Here is a 25,446-nt window from a genome sequence, read left to right on the forward strand (position 1 = left end):
CCTCAGCTCTGATCCCGTCTGTACTGTGCAAGTACCAGCATTACTTATGTCTCAGCCTGGCCGGCGCCTCCGTTTCGCCTCTTCAGAGGCTGAGCTGCTCCTGGGGCAGACTGAACCCTGGGAGAACCGACCGGCTGCGTCCTGCCCAGTTCTGCCTCCTCTGCCCCTCGACCCTGCGACCGCTCGCGGGTTCTCCTGAACGCACCAAGGCGGCGCCGCGTTTCCAGAGCCCTGCTTTACTCCGGGAACAACGTAGGATCGGGTTCCGCCCCCGAAGGCTTCCAAGAGTCCACGCGGGATGGGAACGGAGCTTCCAACATCCTTATCCCGCCCGTCCTGGTTCGATCGGGATGTTTATAGCGGGTAGCGCCGCAGCCAGGGCACCGTACACACATCCAGCCACAGCCGCTGCTCCAACGCGCTTTCCCCCTGCTCCAACGCTCTGTCTGCTGAAGACGGCGCCATGCGCTGGGTTCTTGGTGGGGTGGCCAGAGCTCTCCCCTCCCTCAGGCACACGGGTGTCCCGAGGCTTCCAAACTCGCTCCGAGTTGCAGGGAGCTGAGATCGGGTGTCTCCAGGGGCTTCAGTACACGGGGAAATTGACGGTAACAGCTCCTGTGGAATAGCTCCCCATCCGGACACTCTGGTCTGGAATAATCAGTGCACTTCCAAAGAGAACAGCGATCGCAATCGATTCCCCCCAGGGGCAAGCCCTAGGGATTCTCCCCACGGCTCCCGATACCAGCTATCCCCGGACAATCCCCGGGACGCTGGCTGAGATAACTGCGGCACTGACTTCTTTTTGTGCCTCGACCCGCCCCAGGACACTGGCTGGGGTTATCCCCTGCGGGCTGGGGCTGGGCGCAGGAACGGCTGGGCGAGGTCTCTGCCAGGGGAAGCGTTTGAACGAATGGGCTCCTGAGTTCTCCCAGTTCTACGGGCCCGGGGCTCTGCACCCCCCAAACGGGGGTGTAAAGGGCAGTTCCCATGGGAATGGCCGGCTGGGACTTGGTACAAGCTCTAACTACCAGCTGAATGTCGCAAACGAGGGCTTGGAACCCCCTGGCCCCTTCTCCGGTCAGGACACCCTGGCTGCCTAAGGTTGCATAATGGCCCCCTTAGGAAACACCCTCCCATCCAGGGGGCTCCCTGTCAGTGTGGAGCTGGAAAAGGCTCTGCTCCCAGCCGTGAGCGAGGGGGCAGATTGGGGGCGTGGCCGGGGTGTCCTGCGCTGGGGCTATTCCCTGCTCCCCAGGGCCCATAGGGGCAGAGCGCACTGGGCTGTGTGTGCACCATACAGGAGGCCCCTTCCCAGGCTCAGGGGGCTCCAGGAGCCTGGATTCTCTGTGCTGGGGACAGCGAGGGTCCCCACCAGTCTCCCCGGCGCCTCCCCGCAAACCTAGGGGTTTATTCCCAATCCAAAGACCGAGGCAGGGGAGATCCTGGCCCCCAGGAGTTGAGGGTCACGGCTGATCACAGCCCCGGTGAGTGGATCGGGTGCCTTTGCAGCAGCCGCCTCTGGTGCAGCACCAGGCCTGGAATGAGCGCAGGGGTGTGTGTGGGGGGGTGCAGGGGGACTGAACAGGGTGCGGTGGGGGCCAGGGGAGAGCTCACCCTGGCAGGTGTTCTCCCTCGCGTCCGTGAACTGGGCTTTCCCAGAGCTGGGCTCGTAGCCATCGGTGCAGCTGCAGGAGTAATTCCCAGACACGTTGGTGCAGTTTGCGTGGGGTCCGCAGTCTGCCGGGCTCGGGCCCCGACACTCGTCAATAACTGCAGCACAAGAGGGGACGCTCTGTACGGTCCTGGCAGGGAGACGTTCCCCGTATCACCCCCCCCCAACCCTCCGCACCGAGCTGGGTGACGGGACCCAGGCGACTGGGCCCCTGGGAGCTTAACAATCACAGGCCTGATTCCCAGCTACGCTCCGGCGGCACTGGGCTGCTCTGGCAGCGGAATGGCCACTCGAGAAGCCCCCACCCTGCAAAAGGGGCCACCCCAGCTGGTGTGGAGCTGCGGTCGGGGTCCTGCACCCACCTTGCTCCTAGCCCCTGATGTAGGCGCTGAGGCCGGGGTGCCCAGCACTGCAGCTATTGCCTGCCCCCCAGGACCCATGGGGGAGGATCGGGGGGGTGACTGGGGCACACTGGGCTGTGGCTATTCCCTGCCCCCCAGGACCCAAGGGGGAGGATCGGGGGCGTGGCTGGGGCACACTGGGCTGTGGCTATTCTCTGCCCCCTAGGACCCATGGGGGAGGATCGGGGGCGTGGCTGGGGCACACTGGGCTGTGACTATTCTCTCCTCACCAGGGCCCATAGAAGGCAGAGCGCACTACACGAGGCCCCTTCCCAGCTCAGGGGGACACGAGCAGCCCAGATGCTGCGTGCGGGGGCCAGCGAGGGTCCCCTCCCCTCTCCCCAGCACATCACCGCAGCACAAGGAATTTGCTCTGTGGCTCTGTTTAGTCCCCATCCAAGCACCGGGCACAGGGGTGAGCCCGGCCCCATGCTCTGCAGGAGCAGGCGAGGGTCACGTGTCATCACAGCCTCGCGGACGGCCTCGGGCCACTGCCAAAGCCGGCATCAGCCCCGGTGCGGCACCAGGCCTGCAACGCATTTGTGTGTGCGGGGGGAGGGGGTGTCTCAGCAGCTGGGGGCCAGGGGAGAGCTCACCTTGGCAGGTGTTCTCCCTCGCGTGTGTGAAGTTGGCTTTCCCAGAGCTGGGCTCGTAGCCATCGATGCAGCTGCAGGAGTAACTCCCAGGCACGTTGGTGCAGTTTGCGTGGGGTCCGCAGTCTGCCGGGCTCGGGCCCCGACACTCGTCGATATCTGCAGCACAAGAGGGGATGCTCTGAACAGTCCTGGCAGGGAGACACTCCTGTATCATCCACCTGTACGGAGCTGGGTGATGGGACCCAGGCGACCGGGCCCCTGATTCTCAGCTACGCTCCGGCCGCACTAGGCTGCTCCGGCAGCGGAACGGCCCCTCGAGAATCTGGTGTATTGAAAACTGTGTTAGCATCACAAGCTCTCACTTTACATCTGCAAGGGGCTTTCCCGGAGCTTCTTGCATGCTCGGGGGCTCGGGTGACAAGCAGGTGATCTGGGGTTTCCAGCAGTGTGTCTGCCAAAGAGCCAGCCTAGAGCATAGTGGGGTTAGTTGTGCCTGTTTGCCTTTAGGAGCAGCCTGCTTTGTCTCTCTCTGTTTGGGGTCCTCGTGTGCTAGGGTTCTGGATTCTAAGAATAACCCTGTGTTAAGCTGCAGGCTGCCAGGGAGAGGATGTGATGCTTTGTTTCTAATTAGCACAGCTCCAGGCATTGTCGTTCCCCATAGAAACAGCCAGTCCCTCTTTAAAACCCAACATATTCACAGCCTCCATGCCCCGGTAGCAGTGAGTTCCAGAGGCTAATGCTGCCCGGGTGGAGGAGGAGTATTTCCTTGTATCTGCTTTGAATTTCCCCCTTTTTCAATTCAATTTAATCCACAGGCCGCCCCCTTGCTCACTGGTCTTTCTAAAGCTCGTGATTTTCTAAGCTAATCTGATTTTCTTTTAATGCCTGGGATTGTCGTCACGAGCTCAGCCGTGCACTTAAGACCCACTGGAGCCGAATTAAGTGCGTAGCTGTGCAGGGATGGAGCTAAGCACGTGCTTTGCTGACTCGGGGGCTCAGGGAGCACAGGCAGGGACCAGCACAAAGCGATTTAGCAGCTGGAAGTTCCAGCGTCCCCTGGTGGGACACCAGCATGTGGGTATCCCCTGCCACGGGACTTGCATTGGTGCACGCACCAGCTTCGCCAGTGCAAAGGGGTCTCCGAATCCACTGGACTGCGAGCCCAGAAAGACCTCTCGGTCTGTGCCCTGGGCAAACTCCCAGCCCTAGGGGAGCGACGCGGAGCTGGCCAGCCCATGTGTCCCCGAGCCATGCCGCTGGAAGCCAGGGTGTCTCAGGGAAGACCGGGGCTGGGCTGGCAATGCCAGTCACAGCACATGCCCCCTCACAGCGCTGCCCACGCAGGGAACTTGGGGTCCCTCGAACTAGCAGCTGCACCCCCTAGAGGCCAGAGGAGAGCATGGCTGCCTGCCCCCAGCGGAAGCTCAAGCAATAGGGGGCTGGGGGCGAATTCAAGAAAGCTTTAGCCCAATTCCCAGAGCTGTTCCCGGGGCCACTTCCGAGGCTTGGGGGGACACTAGCCGCTCAGATGCTGCGTGCCGGAGCCAGGAGGGTCCCCTCCCCTCTCCCCAGCGCATCTCTGCAGCACGAGGAGTTTGCTCCGTGGGTCTGTTTCTAACCCCGAGGGTTTATTCCCTGTCCAAGTGCTGGGCACAGGGGTGAGCCCGGCCCCATGCTCTGCGGGAACAGGTGAGGGCCACGTCTCTTCACAGCCTCGCGGACGGCCTCGGGCCACTGCCAAAGCCAGCAGCAGCCCCGGTGCAGCACCAGGCCTGGAACGAGCATTTGTGTGTGTGAGGGGGGGTCTCAGCAGGTGGGGGCCAGGGGAGAGCTCACCCTGGCAGGTGTTCTCACTCGCGTGTGTGAAGTTGGTTTTCCCAGAGCTGGTTTCGTAGCCATTGGCGCAGGTGCAGAAGTAAGACCCAGCCGTGTTGTAGCAGTAGGTGTTGCCTCCACAGTCTGCCGGGATCGGCTCCAGACACTCGTTAATATCTGTAATGCAAGAGGGGACGCTCTGTACAGTCCTGGCAGGGAGACGTTCCCTGTATCACACCTCCGAACCCCCTGCACTAAGCTGGGTAATGGGACCCAGGCTCCCGGGGCCCTGAGCGGTTCGTGATTAAGGCCGTGATTCTCAGTTACCCATTTCTGCAGCTGGAATGTCGGAAATAACCCCCCCGAGCCTCCAGTCCCAGGTACGGGGGCGTTCGGCCCCACAAACACCCAGATCCCCCCCCCCAAACCTCCAGTCCCAGGTACGGGGGCGTTCGGCCCCACAAACACCCAGATCCCCCATGTGAGGGGAGGGTGGGGAGACGTCCCCCTGGGGCTCCAGGCTCCCTGTATGTTGTGGGGGGGATGATAAGCTGCCTCTCCTCTGCCCCCTCCCTCCTTGGATCCCTGTGTGGCGGGTGGCAAGGGCAGGGGGGAAGTATAGTCGGGGCTGCCCCGTCCTGCTTCTCTGGACAGGGATCTGTGGGGCCCTTGTGCCCCTGGACACCCAGGGGCTGATTAGGGCCGAGGCTGGGATTTCAGACGGGTCAGTGTGATGGGCCCCCCACCCTGTGCCCAATTCACAGAACCCAAGATTGCTGCTGACTCTGGAGGCCCCCGGTTCGATCCCCAGGAGGGCGGCCCTCACCCGTGCTGCCGCCCCCACTCTTTCCCCGGCTGAGCACCCCCCACAGGCCGTGGAGTTAGTTGCTCTTAATGCCCTGCTCTGTCCCAGCCCCGCAGGACAACGTGGGAGCCCCGTTACCGTCACAGATCTCCGTTACGTCGGTGAAGAAGCGATTCTTTCCTGGCCAGTACCCATCCAGGCAGGTGCAGTGGGTGTTGTTTACACACTTGGCGTTTGACGGGCAGAGCACATGGTTGTTGCAGTCCTCAGTGGTACCTGCAGGGGCGGGAACAGCTGGGCAGGGTCAGCCAGTGCAGAGCAGCCCCCTGCCCCCCCCACAGTGGGATCGACTCCTTTCACACGCCCCATTTGCTGATTTTCATCCCTGGGCGCCTGGCAAACAGCTCCGACGCCATCCACCGCCTGGCAACAAGCTGCCCTCAGCTGCACAGGAGGCCTTGGCTCCCCGGGGGTGCCCCTGGCACAGACAGGCAGAGTCGCCGGAGCCGGGCGTCGGTTCAAGTGAAACGTTTTCAATTTCACCCAATTTGTCTCCTTTTTGTTGCTGTCGTCGTTACTCTGATTAGCGTCAATTTCAAACCCAAACCTCGCTTCGAACCGGAAAACGGGAATTTTTCGTTTTGAAAATTATTTCATCTCCTCCCCCCCCATGCATTTTTTCCCGAGTAAAACCAAACATTCCTCCGAACCAAATCGGCCTTGGCTGCAGTGGGGATCTGCCCCTCACTCCAGCCCCCAGTGTGGAGCCCTGGGCCCCAGTGTCTATTCTCTGCTGGCCACGGGGCTGGGATGGGAAGGTGAGGGCTACACAGGGCCCCTTCTCCTCTCCCCTGCACGTACCCACCGTGCTCTATAATCCCACCCGAAGACGCCCACGCCAAGGGGCTGCTCCTGGCTCACCAGACCCCTGACTCTGCTCTCCTTCCACAGGGAAGGGACCGGAGAGGGTGGAGGCCAGAGACCCCGGGCAGCCGGGAGCGCTCGGGAAGGTTAGCCAGGAGGAGTCGGCCTTACCTTGTACGCCATTATTCTGGGCCACGGTGCCCCACAGGCACAGGGCGATGCAGAGCCCTGGAAGGCAAAGAGACAGGGTAAGGCACCGTGGGCAGATGATAACCACCACTCAGCTGCACCCGCCCCCCCAGCCGCCCCAGTCCTGCCAATCCTGGGCCAAGGGCCAGTCGGTGCCCTGACGATGGTGGACTTAAAAATGCAGACACCTGGTGCTCTGGGAAATCAGCCCCAGCTGGGATCCCTGTTAATATTTTTAACTGGTTCCAGTTGGGAACTGGACTTTGGGCCAGGGCAACTGGGTCTTTTATTGTGTGTATTAGCAACAAAGACCAGGAGCCCCCATTGTCAGGGCTGGATTTATACTTAGGGCACCCCTAGGTGTAGGGTCTCAGTGGTGTTCCCCGCCCCCCCAGGCTTGGAGCTCCGGGGGCCCCACTGCCTGGAGGCGGCCAGGAGCGGCAGGGTACCCCTGCTGCCGGGAAGCTCTTAACTGCCACGGGTGGCGGGGGAACCCCACCACTTTTAACTTTTAGGTGCCCTGCCTCCCAGCACCCCCTTGCCCACTGCCCAGCGCCCCCCCACCCCCTCTGCCCAGAGCTGCCCCATGAACTCCCCCAGAGACCCACTCTCCCAAGCCCTGCCCCCCGGCCCACACTCACTGGCCCCTCCGGGAGGTGACGCTGTCTGCCGGGCGGAGCGAGGAGCGCTCCAGCAGCAGGGCTCCGTGGGGCTGTCTCCCCCTCAGCCAGCCCTGCCCCCTGCTGGGACCTGGGAGCAAAAAACTTTGAATTTTTAGGCACCCCATAGAATGCCGGCGCCCCTAGGCCTGTGCCTCCTGTGCCTAATCGGAAATCTGGCCCTGCCCATTGTGCCAGGAGGCGCCCAGAGCCCACCAAAATCAGGGCCCCATTGTGTCAGGTGCTGCACAGAGCTGACCGAGATCAGGGCCACGTCACACTCGGTGCTGCACAGACATACAGTGAGCCAGTCTGTGACCCAAAAGGCTCATGGCAATAGGCAAAGGGAAGAGCATTCTCTCCACTTTACAGACGGGGAAACTGAGGCACGGCAAGGGGTAATGACTTACCCAAGGTCACCCAGTGCATCCACGCAATGGACAAACCCACTTGGAAAGGGAAGCACTGAGGGGCGATGGGGCGAAAAGACAACACAGGCTGCTTTTGATCTGTTTTTCATTCAGGTATCGCCCCAGAACCACCCCCTCGTGCTGGTGTTTATTTATAGCCTGTTGCTCTTAGTCATTAACCACTCACTGATGGAAGAACCACCGAACAGAGGACAGGCAAACAGAGGGAGTTTGCCTGGGAACCCTCCGAGAGGAGCTAAGGTGAGTACTGCATTAGGGGGACTGTGTTGTGAGCTGGTGGGGTGAATATTCGAGTGTCTGTCTGCTGTGACCATTTGTTTGACCGTGTGCTTGTTTCTTTGAATAGTGTGACTGTTTGACCGTGTGGGTGTTTGATTGAAAAGTGTGAATTGGGTGTACTTTGTTCCAGGTGGGCCTTGAGTCGTTGATTGGAGGGAAGGCTTTGAGCCAGGCCACCTGGTTCGAGCCAGCAGCCTTATAAAAAGGCAGCCAGCAGCGACCTGTGTGAGCAGCGAACCGAGGACAGGCAACCAGAGGGAGTTCGCCTGGGAGTTCGCACAGAGTGTTTTTGCCTTTCAGGCTCCTCTGAGCAGTACATACAACATCTGAGGAGCCTCTAATAAGGAAGACATGGATAGTGAGCGATCAGCTGTTGTGACCTGCTCAGAATGTGCCATGTTTGTCTTTTCCCAGAGGACAGAAGCAACTTCGTCTGTATGAAGTACAAGCTGGTCTGCATATTGGAAGAGAAGCTTAAAGGACTAGAGAACCAATTATCAATCCTGCGTTGCATCAGAGAACACGAAGATTTTCCGGATAGAAGTCAGTGTTTGGTGCTGGACGCACGAGAGAGTGCAGTGCAGAACGGGAAAGAATATGACCTCCAGAAGAAGAAAGAAGAGAACCTATGTACCCCCAGTGCACATAGAGGTGCGTAACTGTTTTCAGGCTCTCTGCACAGGTACTACTGTGGAGAAGGATTTGGAAGAGCCCTCTGAGGGAAGGGATCAGAAGGAGACCCCGTCGGCCGGAAGGCATGGGATGCATTGCCCTAGGGATGGGGGTTCCATGACCACCACTCCCAAAAAGAGGAGATGGGTGGTGATGGTCGGGGAAGAAGGATAAAGGAGTTTGAGGCACAAGTCATGTTCTCTCCCTGTCAGGGTTCCCTCCCCACTCTGAACTCTAGGGTACAGATGTGGGGACCCACACGAAACCCCCCTAAGCTTATATTTACCAGCTCAGGTTAAAAACTTTCTCAAGTTTTCTCAAACAAAAATTTCACCTTGTTCTTGAACAGTACGCTGCCACCACCAAGTGATTTAGACAAAGAACAGGGAAAGGACCACTTGGAGTTCCTATTTCCCCAAAATATCCCCCCAAGCCCTTACACCCCCTTTCCTGGGGAGGCTTGAGAATAAACAAGATGAGCACAAACCAGCCTTGGAATTTTAAGACCCAAAAAGCCCAATCAGATTCTTAAAAAACAGAACTTTATTAGAAGAACAAAAAAAGATAAGAGAACAACTCCGTAAGATCAGAATGGAAGAAAATCTTACAGGCAGCCAGATTCAAAACATAGAGAATCCCTCTAGACAAAACCTTAAGTTACAAAAAGACACAAAAACAGGCATACACATTTCCTCCAGCACAGCGAATTTCACAAGCCAAAACAAAGAAAACCTAATGCATTTCCTAGCTAGATTACTTACTAACTTTACAGGAGTTGGAGGGCTTGCATCCTTGATGTGTTCCCAGCAAAGGTATCACACAGACAGACAAAAGCCTTTTCCCCCCACTCCAGATTTGAAAATATCTTGTCCCCTCATTGGTCAATTTGGGTCAGGTGCCAGCCAGGTAACCTGAGCTTCTTAACCCTTTACAGGTAAAAGGACCTTGCCTCTGGCCAGGAGGGATTTTATAGCACTGTATTCAGAAAGGTGATTACCCTTCCCTTTATATTTATGACAAATCCATCCTCCCTGTTGAAGGAAAAGGCCCAGGTAGGGACTGTCGAATTGTGGAGGTGAATGTGTGGTTACGCAGGTGGTGTCGGAAAGAAGACTTTGGATTCTTCGATCATGGGATGTTGTTCTCGGAAGAAGGATTGCTAGGAAGAGATGGGATCCACCTAACGAAGAGAGGGAAGAGAATCTTCGCAGGCAGGCTTGCTAACCTAGTGAGGAGGGCTTTAAACTACGTTCGCCGGGGGATGGTGACCTAAGCCCAGAGGTAAGTGGGGAAGTGGGATACCGGGAGGAAACACAAGGAGGAGGGTACAAGATGGGAAGCCTCCTGATTCTTACTGAGAAAGTAGGGCAATTGGCTAGTTATCTTAGGTGCATGTACACGAATGCAAGAAGCCTGGGAAGTAAGCAGGAAGAATTGGAAGTCCTGGCACAATCAAGGAACTATGATGTGACTGGAATAACAGAAACTTGGTGGGGCAGTTCACATGACTGGAGCACTGTCATGGATGGGTATAAACTGTTCAGGAAGGACAGGTGTGGGAGGAAAGGTGGAGGTGTTGCGCTGTATGTAAGAGAGCGGTATGATTGCTCTGAGCTCCAGTATGAAACTGGAGAAAATCCAGTTGAGAGTCTTTGGGTTAAGTTTAGAGGCAAGAGCAACAAGGGTGATGTCGTGGTGGGCGTGTGCTATGCACCACAGGACCAGGGGGATGAGGTGGACGAGGCTTTCTTTGGAAAACTAACGGAAGTTTCCAGATCACAGGCCCTGGTTCTAATGGGGGCCTTCAATCCCCCTGACATCTGCTGGGAGAGCAATAAGCAGTGCACAGACAATCCAGGAAGTTTTTGGAAAGTGTTGGAGACAACTTCCTGGTACAAGTGCTGGAGGAGCCAACTGGGGGCTGTGCTCCTCTTGACCTGCTGCTTACAAACAGGGAAGAATTGGTAGGGGAAGTAGAAGTGGGTGGCAACCTAGGCAGCAGTGACCATGAGATGGTTGAGGTCAGGATCCTGACAAAAGGAAGAAAGGACAGTATCAAAATACAGACCCTGGTCTTCAGAAAAGCAGACTTGGACTCCCTTAGGGAACTGATGGGCAGGATCCCTTGGGAGGCTACTATGAGGGGGAAAGGAGTTCAGGAGAGCTGGTTGTATTTTAAAGAAGCCTTATTGAGGGTGCAGGAGCAAACCATCCCGATGTGCAGAAAGAATAGCAAATATGGCAGGCGACCAGCTTGGCTTAACAATGAAATCTTCGGGGAGTTTACCTCAAGAAGGAAGCTTACAAGAAGTGGAAATTTGGACAGATGACTAGAGAGGAGTATAAAAATATTGCTGGATCATGCAGGGGTATAATCAGGAAGGCCAAGGCACAATTGGAGTTGCAGCTAGCAAGGCATGTGAAGGGTAATAAGAAGGGTTTCTACAGGTATGCTAGCAACAAGAAGAAGGTCAGGGAAAATGTGGGACCCTTACTGAATGGGGGAGGCAACCTAGTGACAGATGATGTGGAAAAAGCTGAAGTACTCAATGCTTTTTTTGCCTCGGTCTTCACAGAAGGTCAACTCCCAGACTGCTGCACTGGACAGCACAGTATGGGGAGGAGGTGAGCAGCCCTCAGTGGTGAAAGAACAGTGAAGGACTATTTAGAAAAGCTGGACATGCACAAGTCCATGGATCCAGATCTAATGCATCTAAGGGTGCTGAGGGAGTTGGCTGATGTGATTGCAGTCATTGGCCATTATCTTTGAAAAATCATGGTGATCAGGGGAGGTCCCAGATGATTGGAAAAAGGCTAATGTAGTGCCCATCTTTAAAAAAGGGAAGAAAGAGAACCCAGGGAAATACAGACCGATCAGCCTCACCTCAGTCCCTAACAAAATCATGGAGCAGGTCCTCAAGGAATCCATTTAAAAGCACTTGGAGGAGAGGAAGGTGATCAGGAAGAGTCAATATGGATTCACCAAGGGCAAGTCATGCCTGACCAACCTGATTGCCTTCTATGATGAGATAAATGGCTCTGTGGATGAGGGGAAAGCAGTGGATATATTATTCTTTGACTTTAGCAAAGCTTTTGATACTTTCAGAGGAACAGCCGTGTTAGTCTGTATTCGCAAAAAGAAAAGGAGTACTTGTGGCACCTTAGAGACTAACCAATTTATTTGAGCATGAGCTTTCGTGAGCTACAGCTCACTTCATCAGATGTTTGCTGCAGTTTCCACGGTAAACATCTGATGAAGTGAGCTGTAGCTCACGAAAGCTCATGCTCAAATAAATTGGTTAGTCTCTAAGGTGCCACAAGTACTCCTTTGCTTTTGATACTGTGTCCCACAGTATTCTTGCCAGCAAGTTAAAGTAGTATGGATTGGATGAATGGACTATAAGGTGGATAGAAAGCTGGCTAGATTGTCGGGCTCAACGGGTAGTGATCAACGGGTAGTGATGTCTAGTTGGCAGCTGGTATCAAGCGGAGTGCCCCAGGTGTCGCTCCTGGGGGCTGGTTTTATTTAATATCTTCATTAATGATCTGGGGGATTGCGTGGATTGCACCCTCAGCAAGTTTGCAGATGACACTAAGCTGGGGGGAGAGGTAGCTATGTTGGAGGGTAGGGATAGGATATGGAGCGACCTAGACAAATTGGAGGATTGGGCCAAAAGAAATTTGATGAGGTTCAACAAGGACAAGTGCAGAGTCCTGCACGTAGGAGGGAAGAATCCCTGCACCACTACAGATTAGGGACCGAATGGCTCGGCAGCAGTTCTGCAGAAAAGGACCTAGGGGTTACAGTGGATGAGAAGTTGGATATGAGTCAGCAGTGTGCCCTTGTTGCCAAGAAGGCCAATGGCATTTTGGGATGTATAAGTAGGGGCATTGCCAGCAGATCGAGGGACGTGATCGTCCCCCTCTATTCGACATTGGTGAGGCCTCACCTGGAGTACTGTGTCCAGTTTTGGGCCCCACACTACAAGAAGGGTGTGGAAAAATTGGAAAACGTCCAGCGGAGTGCAACAAAAATGATTAGAGGACTGGAACACATGAGTTATGAGGAGAGGCTGAGGGAACTGGGATTGTTTAGTCTGCAGAAGAGAAAACTGAGGGGGGATTTGATAGCTGCTTTCAACTACCTGAAAGGGGGTCGCCGCCGAGTATCACGTCCAGCCCTTTGTACAACCAGCAGCTCGTGGGCGCAGCACTGGAGCAGCGGTTTGCCTCCTGCGTCTTGTGGTAGGCGTTCCACAGCTCCTTCACTTTGACCCTGCACTGCAATGGGTCCCGGTCATGGCCCCTGTCTGTCATGCATCATGTAATCTGCCCGTAGGTGTCATAATTCCAGCGGCTGGAGCGCAGCTTGGCCTGCAAAGCCTCCTCTCCTCAAATGCTGATGAGGTCCCTCAGCTCGGCATTGCTCCAAGCGGGGGATTGTCTGGTGCGTGGAGCAGGCCTGGCCACTTGGAAAGATGCACTGAGACCACTGCAAGCGTCACCGAGCAAACAGGAAGGGGACTTTCAAAATTCCCAAGGAATTTATGGGATGAGGATGACGGTTGGTCACCTGAGGCCAGGGCAGTAGAGTTCAAACCGATGACCAGAGAGGTGAGAACAGGCACTGTGGGACACCTCCCGGAGGCCAATCGCAGGGCTGTAATCGGCCAGGGTGTCTACCCGGGCACCATGGCGCTGTACCCCTGGCGCAGAAAGCTCTACACCTCTCGTTAGACTGGATTTTCCCTTCTGTTGGTAAACCGTATGATCAATTCTTCAACCACACTTTGGTTCATTATGCAGTATGCCCAAGAGACCAAATAACCAATATAGGTCAGTTTTATTCCTAAAAGTCTGTAATAGCTGAGGCTGGGTGACTGTCACAGAGGTCACAGAAGTCACGGATTCTGTAACTTTCCGTGACCTCCATGACTCATGATTTCTGCAGTGGCTAGGGCAGTCTTGGGCCACCGCACACTGCCAATTCCCCAGCAGCAGCAGTAGTAGTTTGGGTGTGGGAGTGGGCTCAGGGTTGGGGCAGGGGGTTGGTGTGCAGGGCGGTGCTTACCTTGGGGCGGGGGCTTCACGGAAGCGGCCAGCATGTCCCTGCAGCTCCTAGGCAGAGGGGCCAGGGGACTCTGTGCACTGCCTCTGCCTGCATGCACTGACCCCGCAGCTCCCATTGGCTGCAGTTGCCAGCCAACGGGAGCTGTGGAGCCGGTGCTCATGGGACAGGCAGCATGTGGAGTCCCCCAGCCTTCCCTCCCCCTAGGAGCTGAAGGGACAGCTCCGGCTAGCCCCGCCAACCCTCCCTCTGCCCAGCCTCAGCAGGGGTCCTGGACCATGTGCTACCATCTCCCTCCCTCCCCACCAGAACCTACAACAGCCTCCCGGGCTGCCCCCCCCCGGACCCCTGGTTCGCCCCGGGCCACGTCCCTCCAGCACCCATGGTGCCCCCAGGCCACCACCGAAGAGCACCCACAGACCCCCGGCCCAAGTTTTAGTTGGGGGTATATATATAAGTCATGGACGGGCCACAGGCTGCCCGTGACCTGTCCATGACTTTTACTAAAAATACCTGTGACTAAAACATAGCCTTAGTAATATCATATCACCGGAACAGAGGTTCAATACAACTCCAGTTTCCGGGAACCCATCTCCTGCACCAGTGTTGAATTCACCTTACAAAGGCTTGTGTCCAAAGTCACACCCCTAAAGCTGTCCCTTTTATACTCAACCTGTTTACAAGGAAAGAGGTACTGTATGCCTCCTCTGAGGCTAGTCTCAACCTACCATCTTTCTACCTTGTTTTTCTGGTACCATTCGGTACCCCTTGGCTCTTTGTTCTGGACTCGGGAATTCCAGGTACCAAGAGCATGACGCACCTCCTAGGCTTGTCCCGTATATATTGTCCTTATTTTTGGGACATGCCAATGAGAGTAACTCCCTGCCTGTTACTACATATGTGCTGATCCTGACAGGTTTCCTGGCTAATGCGAGATATCATGGGATACTTAGCAAAGGTGAACAAGACTGTAGAAAGACACAGGCCACCATTCCAGGCCATGTAACTGCTGGAAGTGTATATAGAAGAGAATGTTATATGCATTAAGCACATACTATCCATATTAATATATGTAATGTGAATCATACCTATTGATCATGTGATATATTAGCCTGGCATATATGGGTGAACACTTCAGAAATAGATTTAACCACCACCTAAACACTTCAGCTAGTCCTAAGGACCCAGATCCAATGACCCCACCCCTCCTTACAGGGCTGATAACCCCTTTGAGAGCTGCCAAGCCTGTGTCAGCTTCATGGCAGAGACACATTCTGTGTGGGACTCTCATGATGGGCACAAACGCGGCACATAGAATCATAGAATCATAGAATATCAGGGTTGGAAGGGACCTCAGGAGGTCATCTAGTCCAACCCCCTGCTCAAAGCAGGACCAATCCCCAATTAAATCATCCCAGCCAGGGCTTTGTCAAGCCTGACCTTAAAAACTTCTAAGGAAGGAGATTCCACCACCTCCCTAAGTAACGCATTCAGCCTTATGTTCTGCCAGCCTGGAACTTAACGAATGACACTTGAGTGCTCCCTAGTGGTAGAGAGGGGAACAGGATGAGGAGGAGAAATACTTGAGAGAAATAAAAAAATAAGTGTTTTAAAAATGTTATACACAGAAATAAGCAACAGAGAAAGAGCGAGAGAGAGAGAGAGAGAGAGAGAGATGGTGTCTCCTGGCCCAGGTCTATGGACCAAACTTTGCTTATTTACCCCACTGTGATTCTGGTGTAAATCCAATGAAGTCAATTCTTTCATTAAGAACTATTATTCCTCTAGTAATATTTCAGAACCCCAGCTCTGTGCCACGACAGAAAGCTGGTTCAACCAGCTACCTGGAAATTCCCCTTGTGTAATGACTCTATGTTACAACCCCCGGGCACAGTGGGCATTCCCAGAGGTGAGCGGTATGGCCAATGTAGTCCTACCCTCTGGCTATTGCCAGCTGCTGGAATGGTTCCTTGGGACTACAGAGAGTTGAGGATGAATCAGGGAAGGCTTTGGGCTGCTCTGCTTCCAGGGACCAGACTGATCCGCAGTTATCCCCTGGGATTCAGTACCTGTGAAAGTGGTGGAAAGCCATCTGGGACCCCTCCACGCTCTGGTCTCATAGTGAGCCCATCTCAGGTGAGTCCATCTCAGCCAGCCCCAGGAATCTGGCCAGGTAAATCTAAGGGTGTTTCAGTGAATCTGAATGGAGTCTCAGTTGGTGTAACATGAGCATTGGAGAGAGCAGAGAAAATTGCGCGTTACACCTAGGTGTAAATTCTAGCTCAAGGAGACATACCCGGGCTTCCTCTGACCTAGTTGGCATGCCGAAAATGGAAGTGTGGCCACGCTTGGGCAAGCAACAGGAGAGGCTCCCTGCCCCAACTACGATCCCATCCAAGACCACAGGTATGCACTCAGGCCGGCCAGCCCCTCCTGCCCCCATGGCAACACTTCTATTTCTAGCTAGATGAGAGCTAGGGCGACTATGTCCTCACGAGCTGGAACAGTCACCTTCCAGCCCCACTGCAGTCAGACCCATGGGCCCCTCTGGACTCTCCTAGCCCCACCCGAGTTCAGCCCATGGACTTTGTTCCACTCACCCAATGGATACATGTCACCTCGGGGTCCCATGGTGGCTCAGATGCTGTCAGGGCAGGTCGAGTTCTGAGGATTCTGAGCTTTGCAACCTCCTTATCTTCAAGAACTTAGACAGGAAGCCAAGTCGGACTCATGTCCTGTTGCATTATATCTTATCAACCGACAGTACTGAATACATGAGAGCACTGTCTTCTCAGCATGCCCTGCTCTCCTTCCTTCTGCCCTACCACTTATCATAGAATCATAGAATATCAGGGTTGGAAGGGACCCCTGAAGGTCATCTAGTCCAACCCCCTGCTCGAAGCAGGACCAATTCCCAGTTAAATCATCCCAGCCAGGGCTTTGTCACTTCTCCCAGCCCCATAATCATTTACCTTGCTGAGTACCTATGGGGGATACTGACCACGGCGCAGAGGACCTAGCATCACTTCACAAAATCTTCACACAGAAATGTGGAGTTGCAAGGGACCTCAGGAGGTCAAACAATCCACCCCCATGCACTGAGGCAGGACCAAGTGCACCTAGAACATCCCGAGCAGGTGTTTGTCCAACCTATTCTTAAAACCCCCCAATAACAGGGATTCCACAACCTCCCTAGGTCTCCTGTTCCTGTGCTGAACCATCCTTAGAGTTAGAAAGTTTTTTCCTAATATCTAATCTAAATCTCCCTTGCTGCTAACTAAGACAATTCCTTCTTGTCCTCCCCTTGGTGCACATGGGCACCAATTGATCACAGTCCTCTTTATAACAACCTTTTGCATATTTGCAGATTGTTATCATGTCCCCCCTGTGCCATCTCTTCTCTGAACAAAACATGCCCAATTCTTTCAACCTTTCTTCACAGGTCATTTTTTCTAAACCTCTGATCATTTCTGTTGCTCTCCTCTGGACTCTACAATTTGTCCTCATCCTTCTTGAAGTGTAGCACCCAAACCTGGACACGGTTCTCCCATGCTGAGTAGAGGAGAACAGTCACCTCCCATCTCTGACCCACCCCACTCCTGTTAATACATCCCAGAATGACATTTGCCTTTTCTCAAGAGCATCACACTGTAGACTCACATTCCATTAGTGGTCCACCAGAAACCTTGCACTCTTTTCTGCAGTGTTGCTGCCGAGACAGTGAGTCCCAATACCTACCCTGTGAGTAAGGACTTCCAACTAGCTTTGCACCCTCCTTCTGGTAATTTTTCATCTAGTCCATATTTCCTTAATGTCATGTGGGACTGTGTCAAAAGACTTACTAAATTCAGGATACATCACGTCCACCGCTTCCCCCCATCCACTAGACTGGGTACCCAATCAAAGAAGGCAATTATGTTTGTTTGGCATGACTTGTTCTGGACAAATCCATGTTGGTTATTACTTATCACTTATTATCCTCTAGGTTTTAATAAATTGGTAGTTCAATCATTTGTTCCACTATCTTTCTGAGTACTGAAGTTAGGCTGTCTGGTCTATTCTTCTCTAAGAGCTCCTTTTTACCTTTTTTTGAAGTGTGCCCTTGTTATGAACCTCACCCATCCTCCATGAGTTCTGGAAGATAATCGCTAATGGTTCGGCGATTGCTTCAGCTAGTTTCTTAAGTACTCTAGGGTGAATTTCATCAGGCCCTGCCGAGTTGCATAGATCTAACTTAGTTAAATATTCTTGATCTGTTAACTTATCTGTTATTTCCCTGTTCTGGCCAGTGTTCCATCCCCCTCATTAAAATTAACTGGTGTGAAGTATCTGGTCACAACCTTTTAAATCCTGCATTCAGTGAAACTTAAGAGGTGCCCATACTGAGTGGTTGGTTGCTAACATAATGGTTGGAGGTGTCAGTGTCCTGGGGTTAGAATCATAGAATATCAGGGTTAGAAGGGACCTCAGGAGGTCACCAAATCCAACCCCCTGCTCAAAGCAGGACCAATCCTCAATTTTTGCCCCAGATCCCTAAATGGCCCCCTCAAGGATTGAACTCACAATGCTGGATTTAGCAGGCCAATGCTCAAATCACTGAGCTATCGCTCTCCCTGCACTTACTGCTGTAAGTAGTCTTCTAAGGTGGTGCAGTTGTAATGCTTAAGTCATTTTCTGAGACATAGCTCTTCTTAACAAAAAACAAACAAAAGAACAGATCTTTATCCAGATCACAGTGCGGCTCCTTATGCGTGAGATGGTGGTGTCCAAGTCACAGGTGTAATTATAGCTCTTGTCTGCAGCTGTCGTCTTGGAGATGCAGACAGAACATCAGGACTTGGGGCTCTCCAGTCCTGCCATCCTGTTGTCTGTGAGCTCAAGGTGAAGAGAGGCAGGGAAATACACTCAAGCTCCTCCTCCTATGATCACTCTCATGTGTGGATCTTACCAGGTTCCCTTTTCTTGTGGCTCCCACCTAGAGGAACAGTTCTGGTCCAATCCGTGTCATAAACATGCTTCCTCCAAATAGATCAACCTTCCACTGAGAAAAAACACTGCACACATGTGGGTTTTGCCCATATAAAGTTTCTGCTCAGTGACTTCCCCTTTCTCAGACGTTTCCTGGTGACTAGCTCCGTCCTGTCTGGATTGTGCTGAGCAGTGTGGTATGGTTCACCTGCCTTCTTTCCTCCTCTGTCAACTTGAGAACAACACATCCCTAGGCACCCTTAAGGGTTAGATTCACAAACACAAGTTACCAGTGTAGAACTACAGATATTCCCAGATCCCCAACTGGTGTAAATCGGCCTCGGTCCAAAGGAGTCCACACACCCATTTACACCAGCTGAGGATCCAGCTTTATATTATGAACTGCCACCTGCTCTGGGGTGGGGTCGTGCCCAGAATGAGCCCAGGGGTTAGAAATGGGGCGTTTATTAAAAATGAGGACGCTCGTCAGAAACGACCCTCCGTCTACCCTGAGGAAACTGAGCTCAGACTCAGGGCGGAGGCTGCTGGAACCAGACTACCAAGCCAAGGACGGAGGCAAATCCCAGACACCAAGAGCTAGTGAGGCTCCCTGCTTACCCCTGGCTGAGTTACACGTCCCCGCACGCCACAGACTGCGCCCTGCGACCTGAACGCTGCTCCCCTCCCCAGCTCAGTTCTCCCCCAGCTCTCGTGGCTGTGGCTGTTTGGAGCCGTAGCTGGTTCTGTTGGCAGAGTCATTTGGCGAAGGGCTGAGTGCACGTGGCTGGCGAAAGGCTGGCGTTCCTGGGGGGGGCCAGCGCTAAGCTTGCAGTGGGTGGCGCAGCAGTCAGGGTAACCGTGCAGCCTGCCTGGAGTGGAGAAGTTGCGGGCATGTGCTGGTAGCTGGCTGAACTTTTTATTTCCCTTCTTTTGTGCGTTTCGTTTCCAAAGTCTTTTTCATGTTTCGCTGGAGGTTGCAGGGGAGGGAGCGGGAGAAGAAGAGCTGTTGATGGAGAATGCTTTATCCAGCAGCTGCACGAGTTCTTCTCTGCCGGAGGAGACACTCTGGCAGAAAAGCAGCCCTGAACAGAGAAGATTTTAGATGGTCCCACCCCCACAATCAGGCTTGGGTGAACCCACTTCCCCCATCAATCAGGTTTTGAGCAGCCGGCCTCCACTCACCCAGTGACGTTTGTGGACGCCTGGCCTCCATCCATAAGGTTTCTGGGCACAGTTGCTGTTACAGCCAGTGAGAGTGAACAGGGAATAGGAACCGTGATATTTGCTATATGCCCTGCCGGTCTGAGCCCCTGAGCCCCTCAGCTCCCTGTGTACGGACACTGACTGCATGTCCCCGAGGGAGGGGAGGCCCCCGTAGGGTGGGGCCAGCGTAGGTAGCCCCTGAGCCAGCTTCTCCTCCAGCTCCAGCATAGGAGGCAGGGCAGGGATGGACTGTAGCGACCATTATCAGCCATTGAGGTTTAAATCAGCCCCCCGTCCTCCCCCCGCCCCCGGGCTGCTCCAGCCCCCAACAAGGCTGGTGTAGTATCTGCCAATGAGATTCCCCAAGGGCCCCCTTCCCAGAAGGGGCACAGCAGAGAATGGGGGCCTCAGCTGGTAAATTACATTTCAGCCTGAAATTTACCAACAGTTTCAAACCTGGATAAATGCTATAGCCGGCTCCTGAGCAGCTAGGGGATGGAAACAAAGGAAAAGGATGAGACGTCTACATTGGTCTTGGGAAAATAGTCACTTGGGTCTGGCAAGCATCTTAGCAGTTTGTACGCAAGCATTCATTTAGTGGGGTCCTTAGGCTGCTGGAGGATTCCTGGGACATGGCAGAACGGTCCCACCTCCGGTCCAACAGCCTCTGTGCTATTGAGGAGGATGAAAGGCTCAGGGAAGGAGAACATCGAAGTGGAGCAGAGGGAAACAATCCCATATTTGGGACCCTCCTTCCAGAGGATGCCATGGTATCCTCTCACACTGAGGATACCTCTCCAGGGGAGGGAACTCCAGTTATTGATAAGAGATAGGCAATGGTAAGGGGGGATTCAATCATTAGAAACATAGATAGCTGGGTTTGCGATGACTGGGAGATCCCCATGGTGACTTGCTTGTCTGGTGCGAAGGTTGCAGACCTCTCAAGACATCTAGACAGACGTATGTGAGGTGCTGGAGAGGAGCAGGTGGTCGTGATACATGTAGGTACCAGTGACATAGGAAAGGATGGGAGAGAGATCCTGGAGGCAAAATTTAGGCTGCTGGGTAAGAGATTGAAGTCTAGGGTTAGGGTTATGGTTCCATGCATATGGCCAGTTAGACAGGCAGAACTGCAGGGTCTCCATGCATGGATGAGATGATGGTGTAGGGAGGAGAGGGTTAGATTTATTCGGAACTGGGGAACCTTTTGGGAAAGGGGGAGTCTACAGGAAGGATGGGCTCCATGTAAACCAAAATGGAACCAGATAGCTGGCACTTAAAATTAAAGAGGTCATAGAGCACTTTTTAAACTAAGGGCTGAGGGAAAGCCAACATGTGAGGATGGAAGATGCTAAAATACAGGTAGGATCTGATGAGAAACAGACAATTGAAAAAGAGTCCCATTCAATTAGATCATGTAATGGCAGACAGCTAAAAAGTGACAGGTTTTTAAAGTACTTATACACCAATGCTAAAAGTCTAAATAATAAGATAGGTGAACTAGAGTGTGTCATATTAAATGAGGATATGGATATAATGGGCATCACAGAAAGTTGGTGGAATGAGGATAATCAATGGGATACAGTAATACCAGGGTACAAAATATATCGGAAGGACAGAACAGGTCACGCTGCTGGGGGAGTGGCAGTAGAAAGCATTGAGTCAAATGAAGTACAAATCTTAAATGAACCAAACTGTATGATGGAATCTCTATGGATAGTAATTCCATGCTCAAATAATAATATAGCAGTGGGGGGGTACTACTGACCACCTGACCAGGATGGTGATAGTGACTGTGAAACGCTCAGGGAGATTAGAGAGGCTATAACAATAAAAACCTCAATAATAATAGGGGATTTCAACTAGCCCCAGATTGGCTGGGTACATGTCACCTCAGGACTGGATGCAGAGATAAAGTTTCTGGACACCTTAAATGACTGTTTCTTGGAGCAGCTAGTCCTGCGAGCCACAAGAGGAGATGCAATTCTTGATTTAGTCCTAAGTGGAGCACTGGATCTGGTCCAAGGGGTGAATATAGCAGAACCGCTGGTAATAGTGACCATAATATAATTAAATTTACCATTCCTGGGTGGGGGGGAACGCCACAGCAGCCCAGCACTGGAGCGTTTAATTTCAGAAAGGGGAACTACACAAAAATGAGGAAGTTAGTCAAAGAGACATTAAAAGGTACAGTGCTGAAAGTGAACTCTCTACAAGTTGCATGGAAACTTTTTAAAGACACTTTAATAGAGGCTCATTTTAAACACAGCCCCCAAATTAAAAAACATAGTAAGAGAAACGAAAAAGTGCCACCACGGCTAAACAACAAAGTGCAAGAAGCAGTGAGAGGCCAAAAGGGATCCTTTAAAAAGTGGAAGATTTGGTGAGTGGGGTGCAGGGGAGGGAAAGGGCAAAGGCAGGTTAAAGGAGAATTTGTTGGACTTTCACACCGCTAGGGGAGAAACTGAGGCAAAGGACACTGCCCAATATATTCTGGGGTAGGAGTTTTCTCATGGTTAAGGCTACAATTATGTCATGGAGGTCACGGACATGAGGCCTTTCCCCTCCAATTAGATCTGTCCCTCAATTATCCCCACCCCAGAACTAACCAGGGGGCAGGGAGCTCCCTAGCCTGATGGAGGAGGAAGGCCATGGGGCACTACCCCCCGAGGCCTGCGCTGGGCCCTACCTGGCGAGGCTCCGCTGCCCGGGCCTGTCTTGTCCCCACAGGGCTTGGCCATGATGCTGATCTTCTTGACGTCATGGAAGGGGGCAGCGTGGGGCGCGGTGGCGTGGACGGGGAAGGCCATCTCCACCACCAAGCCCCCCTGGCTCCCCCAGCGTTAGGGCCTGGAGGCTAGCATAGGGCTCCTTGGTCTCCAGGCTCGACGCCTGCTGGGACTGGTGGGCCATGTTCGTGGCCGTGATGGCAACACTCTCCGGCTCCCGCTGCACCTGGATCACCTTGACCAGGAGTGGGGTGAGTCAGAGATGGGAGGTGACTGTTCTCCTCTACTTGGCATGAGAGAACCGTGACCAGACCTGGGTGCTGCGCTTCAGGAAGGATGAGGACAAATTGTACAGAGTCCAGAGGAGAGCAACAGATAAAAAGTTACAATACTATAGTATTCTGCGGGGCCCGAGGGCCTGGGGCAAATTGCCCCACTTGCCCACCCACGCCCCCCCCCAGGTGGCCCTGATGATCAGAGGTTTAGAAAACATGACCTGTGAGGAAAGGTTGAAAGAATTGGGCATGTTTTGTTCAGAGAAGAGATGGCACAGGGGGGGACATGATAACAATCTGCAAATATGCAAGAGGTTGTTATAAAGAGGACTGTGATCAATTGGTGCCCATGTGCACCAAGGGGAGGACAAGAAGGAATTGCCTTAGTTAGCAGCAAGGGAGAGTTAGGTTAGATATTAGGAAAAAGCTTTCTAACTCTAAGGATGGTTCAGCACAGGAACAGGTGACCTAGGGAGGTTGTGGAATCCCTGTTATTGGGGGGGTTTTAAGAACAGGTTGGACAAACACCTGCTTGGGATGTTCTAGGTGCACTTGGTCCTGCCTCAGTGCATGGGGGTGGATTGTTTGGCCTCCTGAGGTCCCTTGCAACTCCACATTTCTGTGTGAAGATTGTGTGAAGTGATGCTAGGTCCTCTGCACTGTCGTCAGTATCCCCCATAGGTACTCAGCAAGGTGAATGATTATGGGGCTGGGAGAAGTGGTCGGGCAGAAGGAAGGAGAGCAGGGCATGCTGAGAAGACGGTGCTTTCATGTATGCAGTACTGTCAGTTGATACGATATAATGCAAAAGGACATGAGTCGACTTGGCTTCCTGTCTAAGTTCTTGAAGATAAGGAGGTTGCAAAGCTCAGAATCCTCAGAACTCGACCTGCCCTGACAGTGTCTGAGCCACCATGGGAACCCGAGGTGACGTGTATCCATTGGATGAGTGGAACAAAGTCCATGGGCTGAACTCGGGTGGGGCTAGGAGAGTCCAGAGGGGCCCACGGGGTCTGTCTGCAGTGGGGCTGGAAGGTGAATATTCCAGCTTGAGAAGACATAGTCGCGCTAGCTCTCATCTAGCTAGAAATAGAAGTGTTGCCATGGGGGCAGGAGGGGCTGGCCGGCCTGAGTGCATACCTGTGGTCTTGGATGGGATCGTAGTCGGGGCAGGGAGCCTCTCCTGTTGCTTGCCCAAGCGTGGCCACGCTTCCATTTTTGGCATGCCAACTAGGTCAGAGGAGGCCCGGGTATGTCTCCTTGAGCTAGAATTTACTCCTAGGTGTAACGTGCAATTTCCTCCGCTCCCTCCAATGCTCATGTTACACCAACTGAGACTCCATTCAGATTCACTGAAACACCCTTAGATTTACCTGGCCAGATTCCTGGGGCTGGCTGAGATGGGCTCATCTGAGATGGGCTCACTATGAGACCAGAGCGTGGAGGGGTCCCAGATGGCTTTCCACCACTTTCACAGCTTCTGAATCCCAGGGGATAATAGCAGATCAGTCTGGTTAAATCTATTTCTGATGATATCTCGCATTAGCCAGGAAACCTGTCAGGATCAGCACATATGTAGTAACAGGCAGGGAGTTACTCTCATCGGAATGTTCCAAAAATAAGGACAATATATATGGGACAAGCCTAGGAGGTGCCGTCATGCTCTTGGTACCTGGAATTCCTGAGTCCAGAACAAAGAGCCAAGGGGTACCGTATGGTACCAGAAAAACAAGGTAGAAAGATGGTAGGTTAAGACTAGCCTCAGAGGATACATACAGTACCTCTTTCCTTGTAAACAGGTTGAGTATAAAAGGGACAGCTTTAGGGGTCTGACTTTGGATGCAAGCCTTTTTAGTAAGGTGAATTCAGCACTGCTGCAGGAGACGGGTTCCCAGAAATTGGAGTTGTATTGAACCTTTGTTCCTGTAATATGCTGTTACTGACTTTTAACAATAAACCGGACGGATACTGGTTATTTGGTCTCTAGTGCATATTGCAGAATGAACCAAAGTGTGGTTGAGCAATTGACCATATGGTTTACCAACAGAAGGGAAAACCCCGAATCTTCGGAACTGGAAAGGTTTGTGGGCTGCATCCCGTGGCGGCACTGATCAGCTGTGCAGCGGAGCCACCAAAGGCACCACGGATCAGCTGTTTGGAGGGGCCACCGATCAGCTGTTCCAGTTGTCTCAGAGCCGCAGCCACCAGCGTGCCCATGTCTGGCCCTGGGAGCAGAGCAGGGGCCGTGTCAGAGTTCCCTCCCCACTCTGAACTCTAGGGTACAGATGTGGGGACCTGCATGAAAGACCCCCTAAGCTTATTTCTACCAGCTTAGGTTAAAACTTCCCCAAGGCACAAATTCTTTGCCCTTGGATGGTACACTGCCACCACCAAGTGATTTAACAAAGAATCAGGGAAAGGGTCACTTGGAGTTCCTAGTTCCCCAGTATATCCCCCCAAGCCCTCACACCCCCTTTCCTGGGGAGGCTTGAGAATAATATCCTAAACAGTCGGTTACAAAGTGATCACAGACCCAAACCCCTGGGTCTTAGGACAATAGAGAAATCAGTCAGGTTCTTAAAAGAAGGATTTTTTAAAAAAAGATAAAAGAATCACCTCTGCAAAATCAGGATGGAAGATAACTTTACAGGGTAACAAAAAGATTCAAAAACACAGAGGATTTCCCCTCCAGGCAAAACTTTAAAGTTACAACAACAGGGATAAACCTCCCTCTTAGCACAGGGACAATTCACAAGTTAAAAGATACTCTAATGCATTTCCTTGCTATTACTTACTATTTCTGTAATATTAGATGTATCA

General features: G+C 53.0%; 1 protein-coding gene across 1 annotated transcript in view; it reads right to left on the reverse strand.

Moving 5' to 3' along the window:
• Nucleotides 1–22,432, reverse strand: part of LOC125627802 (adhesion G protein-coupled receptor E3) — a 38,609-nt gene extending 16,177 nt beyond the window's left edge. Inside the window, exons 1-6 of the mRNA XM_075121784.1 lie at nt 22,312–22,432; nt 6,325–6,432; nt 5,428–5,565; nt 4,506–4,661; nt 2,670–2,825; nt 1,615–1,770 (exon numbers count right to left, since the gene is read on the reverse strand). Coding sequence (XP_074977885.1) covers nt 1,615–1,770; nt 2,670–2,825; nt 4,506–4,661; nt 5,428–5,565; nt 6,325–6,432; nt 22,312–22,432 — 835 coding nt within the window. The remainder of the gene's footprint in view (nt 1–1,614; nt 1,771–2,669; nt 2,826–4,505; nt 4,662–5,427; nt 5,566–6,324; nt 6,433–22,311) is intronic.
• Nucleotides 22,433–25,446: the final 3,014 nt, after the last annotated feature.

The sequence above is a fragment of the Caretta caretta genome, chromosome 20, assembly GCF_965140235.1.
Source record: "Caretta caretta isolate rCarCar2 chromosome 20, rCarCar1.hap1, whole genome shotgun sequence".
In the NCBI taxonomy this organism is placed as follows: Eukaryota; Metazoa; Chordata; order Testudines; family Cheloniidae; genus Caretta; species Caretta caretta.